Source organism: Hemiscyllium ocellatum, chromosome 3 (assembly GCF_020745735.1).
Source record: "Hemiscyllium ocellatum isolate sHemOce1 chromosome 3, sHemOce1.pat.X.cur, whole genome shotgun sequence".
NCBI classification, from domain to species: domain Eukaryota; kingdom Metazoa; phylum Chordata; class Chondrichthyes; order Orectolobiformes; family Hemiscylliidae; genus Hemiscyllium; species Hemiscyllium ocellatum.
The window spans coordinates 121,057,160-121,074,521 of record NC_083403.1 but is presented as its reverse complement, the minus strand read 5'-3'; the positions used below and the strand labels follow the sequence as shown (position 1 = coordinate 121,074,521).

The following is a 17,362-nucleotide window of genomic DNA, read 5'->3' as shown; positions in this document are numbered from 1 at the left end:
TGCCTTGAAGTTTAGCACAGCCACAAAGTCAGGCAGATGTTATGCATATTGGCCGTGATCAGTCGAAGCGGTAGACATGTTGCTGCTGTGTCAATCTCACCTTTCACTAATAAAAGCAAATTACTACAGAGGCTGAAGATCTGAAACAAACACAGAGAATGCTGGAGAAATTCAGTAGGGCTGGCAGCACCTGTGCAGAGAGAAAAAGAATTTTAAGTCTGGTATGACTCTTCATCAGGAGTATTTTTAAAGGGTTGACGAGCAGTTGCTTGATAGATGTGGGTATTGAACTCAAGGTGCTTAGATGGCAGCCTCTTTGAGAACAGAGCAGACACTGCAGCCAGTCACAAGAACAGAGGGCGCCTTGTGCTGATGTCAGTGGCATGGTCATATTGGATCACTCTATGCTGAGTCAGCACGGTGGTTAGCACTGCTGCCTCATGGCACCAAGACCGGGGTTCGATTCCCACCTTAGGTGACTGTCTGTGTGGAGTTTGCACATTCTCTCTGTGTCTGCTTGGGTTTTCTCTGGGTGCTCTGGTTTCCTCCCACAATCCAAAATTGTGCAGGTTAGGTGAATTGGCCATGCTAAATTGCCCATAGTATTAGGTATGTTAGTCAGGGGTAATGGGTCTGGGTGGGTTGCTCTTTGGAGGGTTGGTGTGGACTTGTTGGGCCGAAGGGCCTGTTTCCACTCTGTAGGGAATCTAATCTAATCTAATCAGTCACTCAGAGGCCACATCTGCATAGCCCTTATTAAAGTCCCATCTTCACATTGAGAATACTCCCTCACTGTGTTCTAGCACTATCGCAATGCTCCAGTGATGAACTTCAAACAGTTCGAGCAACTCAAAACTGGGCCTCCATGAGGTACTGTGGACCATCAGCAGCAGGAGAATTGTGATCCAATACAATATGCAAATTCATGGCCTGGCATATTCAATTATCAAGCCAAGGGTTGAATGAAGAGTGCAGCAGGATATACCAACATTGGTTGCAGGCATACCTAAAAATAAGGTGCCAACACGGTGATGATACAAAACAGAATTATTTGCAGGCCAAATATTGTTAGCAGCAAGTTATAGACAAACCTAAGTGATTCCACAAACAACGGAGTAGATCCAAAGTCTGGTGTCCTGCCACATCCAGTCATAGACGTTAGTTATTGGAGCAGGTTGCTCCACAAATTTCCCATCCTCAATACTGAAGGAGCCCAGTACTCCAGTGCAAGAGTCACGGCTCAACCATTGTTTGCAATATTCAGCCAGAGTGCTGACTGGAAAATCTACAGCACCCTCCTTCAGTGGACTCTAGCATCACAAATGCCAGTCTTCAGACACTCCAATTCATTCCACATGATTTCATGAAATGTTTGGAAACTGGAATCTGCAAAAGCTATGGTCTCTGACAATTTCTGGCAATAGCATTCAAGTCATATGCTCCAGATCTTGCCACTCTCCTGACCAAGCTGTACCAGTGCAGTTCCAACTCTGGTGTCTGCCGACAATGTTGAAATTGCCCAGGTACACAAAAAGCATGAGAAATCCAACTTGCCATTTACTGATTCATTCATCTTCTATCTATTATGGGTGAAATGATGTAAGGTGACATCAAGTAGACATGTTGAGCAATAACCTACTCACTAATGTTCAGTGGGGCTTCCACCAGGGATACTCAGCTCCTGACCTCATTGCAACCTTAGCTTAAAACTGAACAAAAGAGTTGTATTCCAGAGATGAGATGAGAGTAGTTGCCACCACTTGCTGGAAGAGTGCAGTTTCAATAGCCCTCTAGAAGCTTAATTCCAGTCAGATAAAACATATCACTTGATTAGCACCATATTAATAACCATTCACTTCTTACATCAGTGATGCATAGTAGTGTCAATGGGTACCATCTACATGGAGCCCTACAGAAATTCAGCAAGGCTCCTGAGACAGAACCTTCCAAACCAGGACTATTACCATCTAAATGGACAAAGGCAACATACATATGGGAGATCCAGGATCTGCAAGTTCCCTTGCAAGCCACTGATCAAATTTACTTGGAAATATCATTGTTTATTCAGTGTCACTTGGTCAATGTCCTGGAAGCTCCTCTCTAAATGCCATTTTAGGTCTATCTAGACAAAATGAGCTGCAGCAGTTCAAGAAGACAGCTCACTGCCATCTTTTCAAAGGCACCTAGAGATAAGGAATGAATGATAGCTTGGGCAGACATTAGCATCAAATGAATGAGTTTTAAAACAAAAACAGAGGTCACCTAACTGTCCTGGAAGTAAGTATGAAACAAAAATGCATTAAATTTGCAATGTGATTTGATAAAGACTTTCAAGTTATCAATCAAAGCTGACATGGCAGATAAATGAACCATTTCCATTGGCCCAACATGTCCACACCGACCCGCCACCCACCCATACCCCTACATTTTCCCCATAACTAACACTGCAGGCAATTTAGCATGGCCAATTCACCTAACCCGCACATCTTTGGACTGTGGGAGGAAACCGAAGCACCCGGAGGAAACCCACGCAGACACGGGGAGAACGTGCAAATTCCACACAGTCAGTCGCCTGAGTCGGGAATTGAACCCGGGTCTCAGGCGCTGTGAGGCAGCAGTGCTAACCACTGTGCCACTGTGACACCACCCATTGAAACATATGTTTTTCTTTATATATGAAAATTACACTTTTACAGAGTAATGAACTTAAAAACTTACCTGTGACAATCTCTTCATCTTCTTTATTAAAGTGGAGGACCAAACCTACACACCCGACCATGACTGCAATACACAGAATAGTCTTAACTCTCATTTTGAAGCATAAGATGAATGCTAGTCCTGCAGAGAAAAACAAAATTTCACATCCTACTAATATTTGAAATGCGTAATGTGATGAGATGAGCAGATTGAGAGAAATCCAAGGAACAAGTAGAGCAAGTCTGGGTTACAACTCCTATAATGTTCTCCTATGATGATTAATAAAGTTATTGGCATGTCACAATTGAGAATAGAAAAGGCACAAGTTTCAGTTAAGATCTGTTAGAAATGTCAGATTCGATATACTTTCAACGGAAAGAACTATAGATACTGTATATCAGAAACGAAAACAGAAGTTGCTGGAAAAGCACTGCAGGTCTGGCACCATTTGTAAAGAAAAATCAGAGTTAACATTTTGGGTCCGGTGACTGGATCTGAAACGTCAATTCTGATTTCTCTTCAAAGATACTGACAGACCTGCTGAGCTTTTCCAGCAACTTCTGTTTTTGAATACTTTAAACTGTCTGTTTATTTTCGAGACAGAATGGAATTTGGTGTCTGGATGATAACTCTTTTCAATTTCTGCCTGGATGTGAAGCTCATGTGATCCATTTTACATAGAGCTGGACTTTAGAAGGGAAATATCTGCAGAAAAGCCACAGAGGTGTCTTTATGACATTTCAAATACATCACAAAATCCCAAAGGAAAACATAGGCAGTCAACAGGTAAGGGGTGGGGGTGGATAATACAAATATAATAAGTCATGCAAGGAAGCATGTTTTCTCTGCTGGTCAGCTTGAAGAACACAGATAGAATCTCATCCACAGATTTAAGGGGCTGATAAATCTGCCCAGCTTAATTGGAGAGGAATTCCCAGTGTTTATCCCATAAGTACATATCAGAACAAGCAATAGTGAGTTGAGAATAATTCTGGAATGTGTCCTGAATAATGACCTGTTCTCTTAAGCTACAATGTCATATACAACCATAAAATGAGGGTTTTTTAATGGATTGAAAATCAATAAGCAATGCATTATTTGTTGTATATGGTTAAATAAAACAGAAAATGTTCAGCTGATGTTACTATTAGCTTGGTTGTTACAGTAAAAGTCTTAAATATGGAAATCTTATCATTTAATTCCTTTAAGTTGGTCACTGGGAATTCAAAAAGCTTTTTTTAAAAGGTTATCAGTCTCTAAGGGGATTATACCATATTCCAAGTTGAAATGATTACTTCCAAACTTTACTATGGAAAGATGAATAGACTTCCATTAAAATTATTAAAATTGATTTGAGAAATAATTAGTTTTGTCAAAATTGATCTCTAGCATTTTCTGCTGGGTGGTAATAAAGCAGAATGCAGAGAGCAGTTTCCTTGTTTTTCCTACATTGTGGTGCTTTTGAGATTGTTGAGCTTCTTGCCATCTGATTAGGATGTTTGGTATTCAGCCAGCAGCTCTTGAAGGTGGGACATGTGCTGAGATAGGGTCAGAAAACTCATCTCAAGGCAGTTATTGCTGCACAATAACGGTTTGTAACCTGGGTGGGCTTTCCATGCCATCGAACTCTCGATCTTTTAGTGATGTGGTAGCAGTGATGGTGGGGGCGTGGCAGATGCAGGAGGTGGGAACCATGGAGACCCATGAAATTTAGCCCAGTGCTTGGAATTTTCCCCTCTCTAGTTTGGCGTAAACAATGATGAGGAAGGTGGGAAATACCAGAATTAAACAAAGTCCTGTCCTCTACTAAGAAAAGATGACCTGATTTTGAATCAAGTTGGAAGTGAGCACTGAGCCATTATTGACTGATTGTCTTATTTCGATGTACTTGCATCACATTAAAGTTCCATTTCATCTTATTTATATACCAATTCCAATTTTCCTCTCCTTCCTTGAGAAACTATATTATAAGTTCCCAACAGGTCACCTGATGGCTGCACCTAAGTGCATGCTTGTCCTTGCAATCATCTGATTGTTTCTTCATAACAACATAACTGCATTCTCCATGGCTAGCAGCTTTCTCCACACTTTATCTATGCAAAGCCAAATTGGCAAACCGTCAGATTCACCCCATCATCATATTTGCACTCAGACCAATTTGCACATTATGTCAGCCTTTCACCATTTCACTTTGGAACTCAGGACCACTTAGACTTACACTCTACTGCCAGATCTCTTTGTAGAGATGGATCACGTGCATCTGTTAAGATGCATTTTATGGATTGTAGCTTGTTTTCTGAACACTCTATCCTTTGCCATTACAGTCATAGAGTCACAGAGACATACATCAGGGAAACAAACCTTTCAGTCCATGCTGACCAGATATCCTAAATAAATCTAGCCCCATTTGCCAGCACTTGGCTGATATCTCCGTAAACCCTTCCTATTCATATATCTATCCAAATGCCTTTTAAATGTTGTAATTGTATCAGCCTCCACTACTTCACCTGGCAGCTCATTCCATACACACACCACCCTCCTTGTGAAGAGGTTGCCCCTTAGGTCCCTTTTAAATCTTTACCCTCTCACCTTAAACCTGTGCTCTTTAGTTTTGAACTTCCCCACCCTGTGGAAAATACCTTGCCTATTTACCCTATCCATGCCTCTCATGATTATATAAACCTCTATAAGGTCACCCTCAGCCTCTGATGTTCCAGGGAAAATAGCACCCGGCTAATCAGCCTCTCTCTATAGCTCAAACCCTCTACCCCTGGCAAATCCTTGTAAATCTTTACTAAACCCTTTCTCATTTCCCAACATCCTTCCGACAGTAGGAAGACCAGAATTGCATGTAAAATTCCTATAGTGTCCTGTACAGCTGCAACATGACCTCCCAACTCCTATACTCAATGCACTGACCAATAAAGGCAAGCATACCAAATACCTTCTTTATTATCTTATCTACCTCGGAGCTATGAACCTGCACTCCAAGGTCTCTTTGTTCACCAACTCTCCCCAGGAGCTCACTATTAAGTGCATAAAGTGTTACCATTAAGGTGCCCCTGGCCAAGCATTCAGATCCTGTGCAGACCAACTGGCAGAAGTATTCATTGACATTTTCAACCTCTCCCTTCTGCAAGGCAAAGTCTGCACCTGCTTCAAGAAGACCACCATCATCCCTTTACATGAGAAACCACATGCAATGTGCCTTAATGAGTACCACCCAGTGGCTCTGATCTGAATAATTATGAAGTGCTTCGAGAGGCTGGTCATGGCCCACATCAACTCTGGTCTCCCAGCCTGCCTCAATCCCCTGATGTAACAGGTACAGAGTGGATGGCATATCCCTAGCCCTGTACTCATCCCTGGAACATCTAGACAACAAGGATACCCATCTTAGACTGTTCCTCATCAACTACAGCTCTGCCTTCAACACCATTATCTCCTCCAGGCTGATCTGAAAACTCCATGACATTGGGTTCAGCTCCGCCCAAAGGATCCTCAGCTTTCTGACTTATAGACTGCAATCAGTGAATATAGGTGATTGCACCTCCTCCATGATAACACTCATAACTGGACCCTCCCCCCCACCATGGATGCATCCTCAGCCCCCTACTGCACTCCCTGTACACCCACAATGTGTTGCCAAATTCCAAACAGATGCCATCTATAAGTTTGCTAACGACACCACCATACAGGGACAGATATCTAACAATGATGAGTCAAAATACAGAAAGGAGATGGAGGGCTTGGTGATATGGTGCAATGAGAAAAACCTCTCTTCAATGTCAGGAAAACTAAAAAAACTGATCATTGACTTCAGGAAGAGAGGAGACAGCAAGCTCCCATCTACATCAATGGAACTGAGATTGAGAGGATGGAGAGTGTCAAGTTCCTAGGAATGACGAAAACCGCCAATCTGTCCTGGACTTCCCTCATAAATCTGACGGTCAAGAAGGCATAACAAGCCTCTTCTTCCTCAAACAGGTCAGGAAATTTGGCATGGCCTGAACGACACTCATCAATATCTGCAGAATGCATACTGTTTGGGTATATAATGGACTGGTATGGCAACTGCTCTGCCCAGGACCATAAAAAAAACTAGAGAAGGTGGTGTGCCAAATGGTGAGACAAATTTCCATCCATGGACTCCATTTACACAGCTCATCATGCAGAAAGGCTGCCAACATCATCAAAGACACATCGCACCTGGTAATGCTCTCCTACAACTACCTCCATCAGGCAGAGGATACAGAAGTTTGAACACACGCATCAGCGGGTTCAGTGACAGCGTCTACCCAGTCGTTTTTAGACTGAATGAACTCTCTAGTGCCCCAAATACTGCTGATCTCGCCTCGCCCATGTTCCGCGCAATGTAACCTTTATGCTTCTGTTCAAGTCTTTTCACAACCTTTGAGCTATATATCCTTGCTTACTCTGATCTTCCTGTACTGCTCATAAATGAAGCTTTTCACTGTACTTTGGTACACGTGACAATCAATCAATCAATCAATAAGTCCTGCCCTGATTCGCCTTTCTAAAATGCAGCACCTCACATTTATGTGAATTAAACTCCATCTGCCCTTCCTCAGCCCATGGCCCATGTGATCAAGATCTAGTTGTACTCTGACGTAACCTTCTTCATTATCCACTGCACCACCAATTTTGGTGTCATCTGCAAATTGACTAACCATACTCCTTATGTTTGCATCAAAATCATTAAATAGTGGCACCACGTTTGCCAACTTCCAGTCTTCTAGCCCATTGCCTGTGTCTATTGATGATCCAAATATCTCAGCAAGTGGCCCAGCAATCACTTCCCTAGCTTCCAATAGAGTTCCAGGGTATATTTGATCAGGTATGGAGATTTATGCATTTTAAGATGTCACTTTAGGACACATCTTTTGCTTAGTATGCACTCACAGATTCCAGTACTGACCTACAGACTGTGAGCCTGTGTGTGGCTCTCATTACCTTCTGATCATATATGCTCTTTTGTGTGCCATTACAAGCTGCCAGCTCAATGACTAACTCCCTCTTAGTGTAGAGGAAGAGGTAGGTTGCTCCTCACAATGAGAAACACTGTACAGTCAGTGGCATTGAAATGACGCCATGTGGCCTGTCAACATCACACCAGCAGTATGTGCCTGCAGTTTACCCAAGAAGCACATTGCATCTGTTTCAAGCAAATGGCCATTTTTGAAAGGCAAAGGAAACAGTCCTTCATGAGCTTAAAAGCACTGACAGTCGCTCAAGGGATTGTCACCTCAGTAAGCCAAGGAACATGCTCAATTCTAGTCCAGTCAGTTAGGGACAGTATTCTATCAGAATACGAACAACAGTGGAGATTGGTCAGTCTTGCAGGTCAAGTGTAACCAGTCCAAGGATGAAGGGGAGGTTAGTTGGTTCACTGAGGAGACGTCAATCCAAAGGTTGGCTTGTGCACTGTCCTGTCAAGTCAGTCTGGATGTGCACCATGGTCAGCCATGGGAGTTTGGCCAGAAATGCCCAGGTGGGTCACCTGGGACCAATCTATGGAATCTGAGGAAAACAGGTCAACCAAATTTGAAGAAGGGTCACTGGACCCAAAGCATTAAGTCTGCTTTCTGTAAATGCTGCCAGGGCTGCTGAGCTTTCACAGCAATTTTTGTTTTTGTTGTTGTCAATCAAGTCTAGGAGTTGGCTTCACCATAGCTGGTCACTGAGAGAATGTTGACAGTAATAGTGAAGGGATTGGGAGATGCAGAAAGGTTTGGTGGGAGCTCTAGATGGTGAGGTGACTGTTCTCTCGGCCAGTGTATTTCTGAGCTCCACATGGGGTGGTGCAGGGCCAGCAAGGGTATGGGAATTCACCACGTATAGGGCTCTTGGGCTAAAGTGGGGACATTAATGATTGTACAAAAGGAAATAGGGTGAGGTGTGCAAGTTAATTGAGGTCATAGGGACAGTAATGGAGAAGGCAGGATGAAGGATGGGGAAATTTCAAACCACTTATGGTTGCACCTGCAAGTCACTCACATCAGAACAAAATTGAAACCTTGCCATATCAGATTGAAGATGAACTACACAACAATTACACAAAATGAAAAATGGATGAGATAATTTATTTCTTTTTTTTCTATGAAGGCAGAGTAAAACCATTAGATTGGGGAGGCTGTGCTAGGGACAATTACAATAACCTTGTCTCCACTGCTTCAAAAATGTCATCATCTGGCATTGATTTGCATTTCTTCAGCAGGTTTTGCATTATCAAAAAACGCACATTAAGTTATAACCATTAGCAATCATGAACATTATATTATGTACAAAAATTGCTTCTGTCATATCAACTAAGCAACTGCAATGAGAAAAGAGCACATAGAAGCAAAACCTGAAGTTTCCATTTCGCAAATTTGTTCCATAGTTATAACTAGATAAAAGATTGCACTCCGAACTGTAAGTATGGTCTTCGATGTCAGAAAAAATCATTTCTCTGAGTGTGTGAAAAATGAAAATCATCATAGTTTTTGCAATACAGAGAAATGACTGATAGTATGTATAACTTAAAGGTTACCATGCCTCAAATAAGAGATATGGATGTTTGTGGAAACCTCAGCTGGTACAGAAATTAAACTTAAGCTGATATATAGTGTAAACCAGTCTTCCAACCAACTGAGTTAAGATGACAGTCAGGGTGGCTGTAGTAGTATGATTAAAAATGATATCATCAAACTAAATCATTAAGGATTAATTGTTAAGGATTATTTGGACATGACAGCGAGCAATTAAATAAAGTAGAAAATGGGAAGAATGCAAACACAGCTTGCTTTGACTGAGGAATGACCACACAATAATACTGTTGTGAGAAATGCCCTGCTTGGCCATCACATGGAACCACCTGGAGGTGATTTTCTGTTCAGTGGAAAGTACTGACAGGACGACAAATGATGATGCAGCATCTCATCATAGGATCTCTACACTGTAGAAATAGGCCCTTTGGCCTAACAAATCCACATGGACACCCTGCAGAGTAACCGAGTCAAAGCCATTCCCCTCCCTTATTATCCTACATTTACCCCTGATGTGCTTAACCTATACTTCCCCGAACACTATGGGCAATTTAATATGGCCAATTCACCAAACCTGAACATCGTTGGACTGTGGGAGGAAACTCATGCAGACATGGGGAGAATGTACAAACACCACACAGACAGTGGTCCGAGGCTGGAATTGAACCCAGGTCCTTGGCATTGTGAGGCAGCAGTGCTAACCATTGAGCCACCATGCCACCCCACAGTGTTAATAGTATTAATTTTGAGGACTTTGCCCTACTCAGGGGACTTCAACTTGGACTGGAATTACGACTGGAGCCAGGAACCTTGAATTCTCCAGACCAGATGTCATAAAACATTTTTTTCTGTCGAATCTTCATGGTATCACTCTCCAAAGGATTTGTCCAGGAAACTAAAATTTCCTCTGGGCAAATCCCCTATGCCTAGGAAAGGCTGCCAGCATTCTCAAAGATCCATCCTACCCTGGCAATGTTTTTCTACAATCTCTACTAGGGGGAGAAGGTACAGAAGCCTGAACACGCACAAGCCGGTTTCGAAACAGTTTCTCCCCTTCATCCTGCCAGACATGATTCCTTCCATTTCCCCAGCACTCTAATTCCCCCAACCACACCCACTCCCTACCGCCCCACCGCCTCAATCAACCCAAACATTGCTTTGTGTTCTTGGTTGCTTTGCCACTCTCCCAAACACTTTACCCACCTGGCACCCAACTCTGAACCATTTGGCTTTTTACCCACCTGTCCCACTGCCATTTGGCCCCTTACTCCCAAAACCTGACCCACTATCTAGCTGGATACAGCTGCCTCATCAATGATCTTGCATCCATCTTGACATCTGAAGTGCAGATACCAGCCATGATTGCACAATGCTCAGCGACACTCGCAACTTCTCAGATACTGAAGCAACCCTTGTTCAAATGGAACAAAACCTGGACAATGTCCAGGCTTGGGCTGACACTTGGCAAGTAACATTTGCACCATACAGAGCCAGAAAATAACCGTAATAAGAGTCAGCCTAACCACAGCTCCTTGACATTAAATGGTGATGGCATTACTGAGTTTCCCCACTATTAACATTGACCAGAAACTCAACTGGACTTGCCATATGACTACAAGAGCAAGTCAGAGTCTAGGAATACTGCAGTGAGTAACCCACTTCATAACTCACCAAAACACATCCACCAACTACAAAGTACAGGTCAGGAGTGAGATGAAATACTCCCCACTTGTCTGGTTGGGTGCAGCTCCACAACACTCAAGAAGCTCGATGCCATCCAGAACAAAGCAGTCGATTGACTGTTCCAATATCCACAAACATCTATTCCCTTTACCACTGATAGTCAGTAACCACAGAGACTACAGTCTACAAGATGCACTGCAGAAATTTATCAATGATCTTAGGACCTTCCAAACACATAACTATTTCCATCCAGAACAATAAGGGTAACAGCTACATGAGAACACCACTATCTATAAGTTCAACTCCAAGACATTCACCATCCTGACATGGAGATATAATGTTGCTGACCCACTGTTGCCTGGGTCAAAATCCTGAAATTCTCTCTCTAAGCGTATTGTGAATTAACCTACAGAACATGAACAGCAATGATTCAAGAAGGCAGCTCGCTACCACTTTCTCAAGGGTAACTAAAGATGGACCATAATACTGGCCAGCCAGCGATACCCAACTCATGTAAGTGAACTAAAAAAAAAATCCTTCTTCTCTTTCCTTTCTCATCTTATTGTTCTTCATTACAATGGAAGGTGGTGATATTGTGGTACTAACAGTGGATAAGTAATCCAAAACATCAGGTTGACATTTTAGGGATTTGGTTTTAAACCCCACCACGACAGATAGAACAACATTTAGTAAAAACTGAAAATTCAGGAACAAGAAGAAAGCTAGTCCAATAGCCACCATGTAAATACTGTTTGTTTGAAAAGATGGTCATGCTGGATTAGGGGAAAGTGAGGACTGCAGGTGCTGGAGATCAGAATCCAGAGTGTGGTGCTGGAAAAGCACAGCAGGTCAGGCAACATCTGAGGAGCAGGAGAATGAACAATTCGGGCATAAGCCCTTTAGATGCTGCCTGACCTGCTGTGTTTTCCCAGCACCACAATCTTGACTCATGCTGGACTCTAAACATTAACTTTATTTCTTTCTTCATAGATGCTGCCTGCTGAGTTTCTCCAGCATTTTCTATTCTTGTTTCAGATTTCCAGCATCCTCAGCATTTTGCTTTTATCATGCAACCACTGTTGATTGTCATTAAAGCTTATCTGGTTCATTGAGGACCTTTGGGGAAATAAATCTACTGTGCTTACCTAACATGACCTACAAAAGATTCCAGGTCCACAACAGTATAGTTGACTCTTAACTACCCTTTGGCAATTAGGTATGAGCAATAAATGTTCTTCTTCCCTTGAACAAATGTTTTTAAAAATTGATGCTAATTCATCCTATTTTCTTCCATATTGCTCATCTCTTTCTTTTTAAATCATGAAATCTTAGTGATATATAGATCCATTATCCAACAAGTTCCCACATGTCCTGTTGCAAGTTGATCCGCTTGCACGTACAGCAGCTTACAATGTCAAGAATGTCTGAGCTAATGTTTGACAGAAAAGTCTAATTAATATGACCTGCTTTGATATGACTTTTATTATTTTGTTGCAGCATACTTGTTGCTCATGTTTTGCACAGTACAACTGAAACCTATCAGTTAAAATAAGCACTGCAGCAGCTGATGTCCATTCGCCATTACTTTTGTGAAAAGCAAAGAACACTTATGCCGAAAGCTCCTAACAAATGAATCATTACACTCACAAGTGAGTAATGGGACAAGGTAGCATAGAGCAGTAAATTAGTGTACCAAGGACATATTGACTGAATTTCTTTTCACCACATCAGTAGTTCAAGAAATCGTTAACAAAAGGCAGCTGTTTACACTTAAAGATGTTTAATTACATTTGAAAATAGATGAAATGATTGCCTTCACAGTTCAATATGCTCCATTACAGTCTTACCAGGTAATTCAAAGTTATTCATTGCTCTAAAATATTAAAACAACTAATAATATTAAATATCAAAAGGAGAAGATTAACATCAAAAATGTTGGATTAGATAAGATATCTAGAATTAAAGAATGTTGAATTATGAGTAGTTGGACTTAGCTGCAAACAATATCCACGTAAAAGTTAATTAAAAGCTATCAAACTCATATATTAATATTGTCAAACATTTGAAGCAATAGAACTTATCAGAATATAACTTTGGTTCCAAAATAATACAAACCAGATTGCAAGCCAATGTTCCAGTTTTAAGACTTGGATTGCCTTGACTCTCCGTGAAGCTGCGGATCTCTCTCAAATTTAAGATTGATATTCTCCAAGCCAGTTTTTCGTCTTGCCTGAGTATGCTCCCAATTTAAACATTCTTCATGCTCTGTTACTCAAGGTTTCAGAAAGTATTGTTGAGGTGTTGGGAATGCGCATAGAAATCATTCAAACCAAAGTTGGAGTCAGACTGCTTGTTGCTATTGACGTCAAGAAAGGGAAACATAGTTAAAGTCAACCAGCTTAAATCATAATAATGGCCAGAAGTTTTCTTTATATTTGGTAGTTGCGCTTCAGTTTCTAACATGTTTCAATTGGTTGGTGAGGAACTATTTTTCTACAGAGATGATTTTCCTTTATTACGATTGAACCTGTTTCCATGTTATTTTAAGATTGTGCTCATTATTTCCAAAGCAAGAGAGAGGGCTGCAAATGCTGGAAATCAGAGTCTAGATTAGAGTGGTGCTGGAAAAGCACAACAGGTTAGGCAGCATCCGAGGAACAGGAAAATCGATGTTTTGGGCAAAAGCCGTTCATCAGGAAAGGTTTTCCAAACCAACTCAATCATCTCCCCAGGCCCATTCAAAGACCTCTTTATTTCCACAGGCAAACCATTTGAGGAGAGTGAATCTCAGCGTTATTACAGCTTCCACTTTCGAGACCTAGGAAACCTCCTTTCTAAGTCCCCCCATTTTAGCCTGTCGTGCGAGCTTCGATGATGACTTACTTTATTTCATTAGATTAAAAATTGAAGCTATCCATTCAGTTGCATTTTCTAATAAATAATTTCTTGACCAGCAACTATAACAGTGTAAAGCGAAGTTTCTATCAATATGGAGCATATAAAGTGTGAATATCCAGAGTTAAATGAAAAGCTGCTGATGTCTTACTCATCTGCAATGAGCATTACAATAAAAGAAGAACTGGCATTCAGACAACTCCTTGCATGACCTTAAGACACCTCAGGATATTTTATGACTATTAAGTATTTTTGAAGTGCTGTCACTGACCTAATGCAGGAAATATGATATTCAATTTGCACAAGAAATAGGTGTAGTGGGAGATCATAAGGCCTACTGAGTGTGTTCCATCTCTTTATGTGATCCTGGCTGATTTGGGCTTTAACTTTTCCACTCTAGCCCCTATGTTACCTAATTAGACACCAAAAATCTGTCTATCTCAGTCTTGAACTTTAACAATGATAGATTATCATCAACCCTTGGCGGGCGGGGGAGTGGGGTGGAGAGTTCTGAACATTCACAAGCTTTTGAATGATTTAATTCACTGAAGTCCTAACTTTCTTGTCCCCTTGACAAGGCTTTTATGCCTTCGACCTTTAGGTTCATCTGACCAGAGAAACTAATATCTCAGCTTCTAACAGCAACCATCAAGTGAACGCCAATCATTCAATAGCCACACATTCAATGTTTTAAAAGTGAAAGCAGTTTCTGGTAGATATTTTTCAGAAATTGGCCAAACTCTTCCTTCCAACATTCCATAGGACCTGACATGCATATTGATTTCCTTCAATATGCAAGTTAAGAGACAGCTGATGAAGCCATTAAAAAACAATGATTGTGCACTTATAAAATGCAGTACAGCAAATATGCAAAGCCATTGTATTAGAATGTGCCTTCACAATCCTTGTTAATGCTAATCCCAGGGAACTCTTTGGTTGGAGTAAAACTTAGTGGATATCATAACCAGAATTGTCCCCATGGAAAGAAACTTCTACTGTAACCTTTTTTGATTAAGTCAAAACTGACCTAAGATATCAGGGATCATCTCCATCAAAGCTGTCTAATAAATTATTCATGAAATCTTCACAATTAAGTAAGAAGACATGTAATTAGAAGATGTTTTTGCAGTGATCTGTTTCACAATTGTGACTTTTGGTCTTTATAAGAAATGTGTTTGTCAATAATAGAGTAGTAAAATTAGTAAGCAGCAGCAGAAACAAACAAAGGGAACCACTATAGCTGACAGCAGTGACACACTGTACAGCACAGCAGAAAGGAGCACTGCACTGATGTCTGTAAAATTCTTTTGTAAGTACTGATCTAATTTAAAAGGGGGGCACGTTCCGGATGTTTGTAAATTTCTCAACTTTACAATAAAATGTGAGACAAGTTATGAGGCTTGTTCATTTTCTCCATAAGGCTGAGAAAGCAATAGCAGTATCAGAGAGAAGTGTGGGTTTATTAACCTACAAGCCCTTGCTGAATCTGTATGCTTCAATGAGTTTGCCCTTTCTAAACTTCGGAGAATATCGGCCCAATTTAACCAGCTTCTGATTACATGACAGCATGCTCCTCCCAGGAAGTAGTTTAGCAAGTTTTCTCTTTGCTGCCTCCTGTGCATTCCTTAAACATGGACACCAGAACAGCACACAATCTTCCAACTGTGGTCTCACTAAAGTCTTGCATAATTGTGGCAACACTCCTTTTTTCTTAAATTCCAATCTCTTTGTGGCAACCTTCCCGTTTGCTTGCTGTTGCTGGATGCTAACTTTCTGTTTCGTACACAACCACATCAGGTAGGAGATCTTATGGCACAGTGGCAATTCCTGTACGTCTGGGTCAGAAGCTCTGGATTTAAATTCCACTTCAGGATTTGATGGCTATTGTTACACCTCACTGGAGTAGGACATTGGAAATCCTCAGAGTCAAAACAAAAGTTAATGATTTTATAAAAGTATGCAAATTTCCTCAATTTTAGACCCAGGTTGACAGTGCAGACCAGTTTTCTATATTTAACAAGAATGAATATTTCTTTACATAAATAGGTTAAGCTACAGATAAACAATTATGAACCATTGACATGTAACATAACTGGTTAAAACTCTAAACCCCTTATAAATTAACCCCTGTATACACATACCAACAGACCTTGAATAAATGGGTGTCATGGGTAGAGGGAAAGACTGGGAAGGAAGTTCAGTGGTTCCTATCCTTTGGGTTCACTGAACTTGTGAGGTCCTGTAGCTCCTCAGTCTTTTTTCTTTCCACGTTTTCACTTGTTTACAGGAGGCACAATATGATGGTTCATAAAGTCTCCTGGTGTATTGGTTAAGAGCCACAGCTTACAATAATTGTTGAGGGGAAATAAACCAGCTTGTAGTGACTTTACTGGAGAGAAAAAGACAGCTTCTTCCTTTTTGGAAGTCTCATGGCTTCTGCCCAAACATTCATACCCACAAGTTGTTCAGCTATGTGGGAATCAGCTATGTTCTTGTTGGCAGGCAGAAGGCCTTTGTCATTGACGTCTGGTCACTGTCCCACAGACCAATCAGCTACTTGTTGCTGGGCAAATCATCATCTATATACATGCTTTGTCTCCAGCTCTTCAGCAACTAATCTTGCCTCACTGCTGAAACCAGCAGCAGTATGAACAAGCACTAACATGAGTATCAGGTAACCTGATATTAAAATGTGCTGCAATCCCTTCTACAACGCATTTTTATTTATAAAGAAAACAGACCTTTCCCCATTTAAGACCACTATTAAAAACACAGAAAAATGAAAAAGGTAAGGTCTTTACACTATAGAAGGTGTGTCATGATAGGACCAAACAGATTATTAATCTGTAAATGCTTCTGATACACTAATAGCAGGTGGGAAGACTGACAGAATATGCTGGTCAGCCAGAACCATGTGCTATTTGCACTGTGCCATGCTTCCCTCACTAAAAGATTCTGTGTGCAATAAGCATGCATCATTCTATTGCTGAGAGGCTACCATAATTATAAACAGACCAAAATGTACTTGGAAGTTAACATTTCAAAGTTTCATACCTTTTAAAAAAATTCTGCTTTTCTATTCTTATGACTAAAGTGAGTATCAGCACACTCCCACTTTACTCCATCTAACATCTTTAACAATGTCACCACTTTAACAGAGTTAATGTTTCAAGTCAATGTGATTCTTCCGCAGTTCTAAAGAACATTCACACCGGGCTCGAAATGTTAAGTTTGTTTTGTCCTTCACTGACCTGTTGAGATTCTCCAGAACTTTCACTTCTTACTTCACATCTCTAGCATCCACTTTTTGTTCTTATAATTGATTTGCCACTTGAACAAGGTGATGAAGTCTAATGAGGCTAGTATGGGCTCAACTGGAAGACAAGGAAATTTTTAAAAAATCTTTCTCATTGAGGATGAAGATCACGAGGTAACAAGCTTCTGTTTTGCCCTCTGGAACATTTTCACATTTCAAGCAGTTGCCTGGACAAGAAATTAAGCCATTTGTCTGGTGCAGCGGAATGACTTGTTGCGAGAAT

The 17,362-nt window shown here is 41.0% G+C and overlaps 1 protein-coding gene across 1 annotated transcript in view; it reads right to left on the bottom strand.

Annotated features, from left to right (window-relative positions):
* tpo (thyroid peroxidase) overlaps positions 1-17,362 on the bottom strand; it is a 118,878-nt gene that overhangs the window by 82,726 nt on the left and 18,790 nt on the right. The window contains exons 2-3 of the mRNA XM_060855113.1: positions 5,635-5,876; positions 2,719-2,838 (exon numbers count right to left, since the gene is read on the bottom strand). Of these exons, the coding sequence (XP_060711096.1) occupies positions 2,719-2,838; positions 5,635-5,876 (362 nt within the window). The remainder of the gene's footprint in view (positions 1-2,718; positions 2,839-5,634; positions 5,877-17,362) is intronic.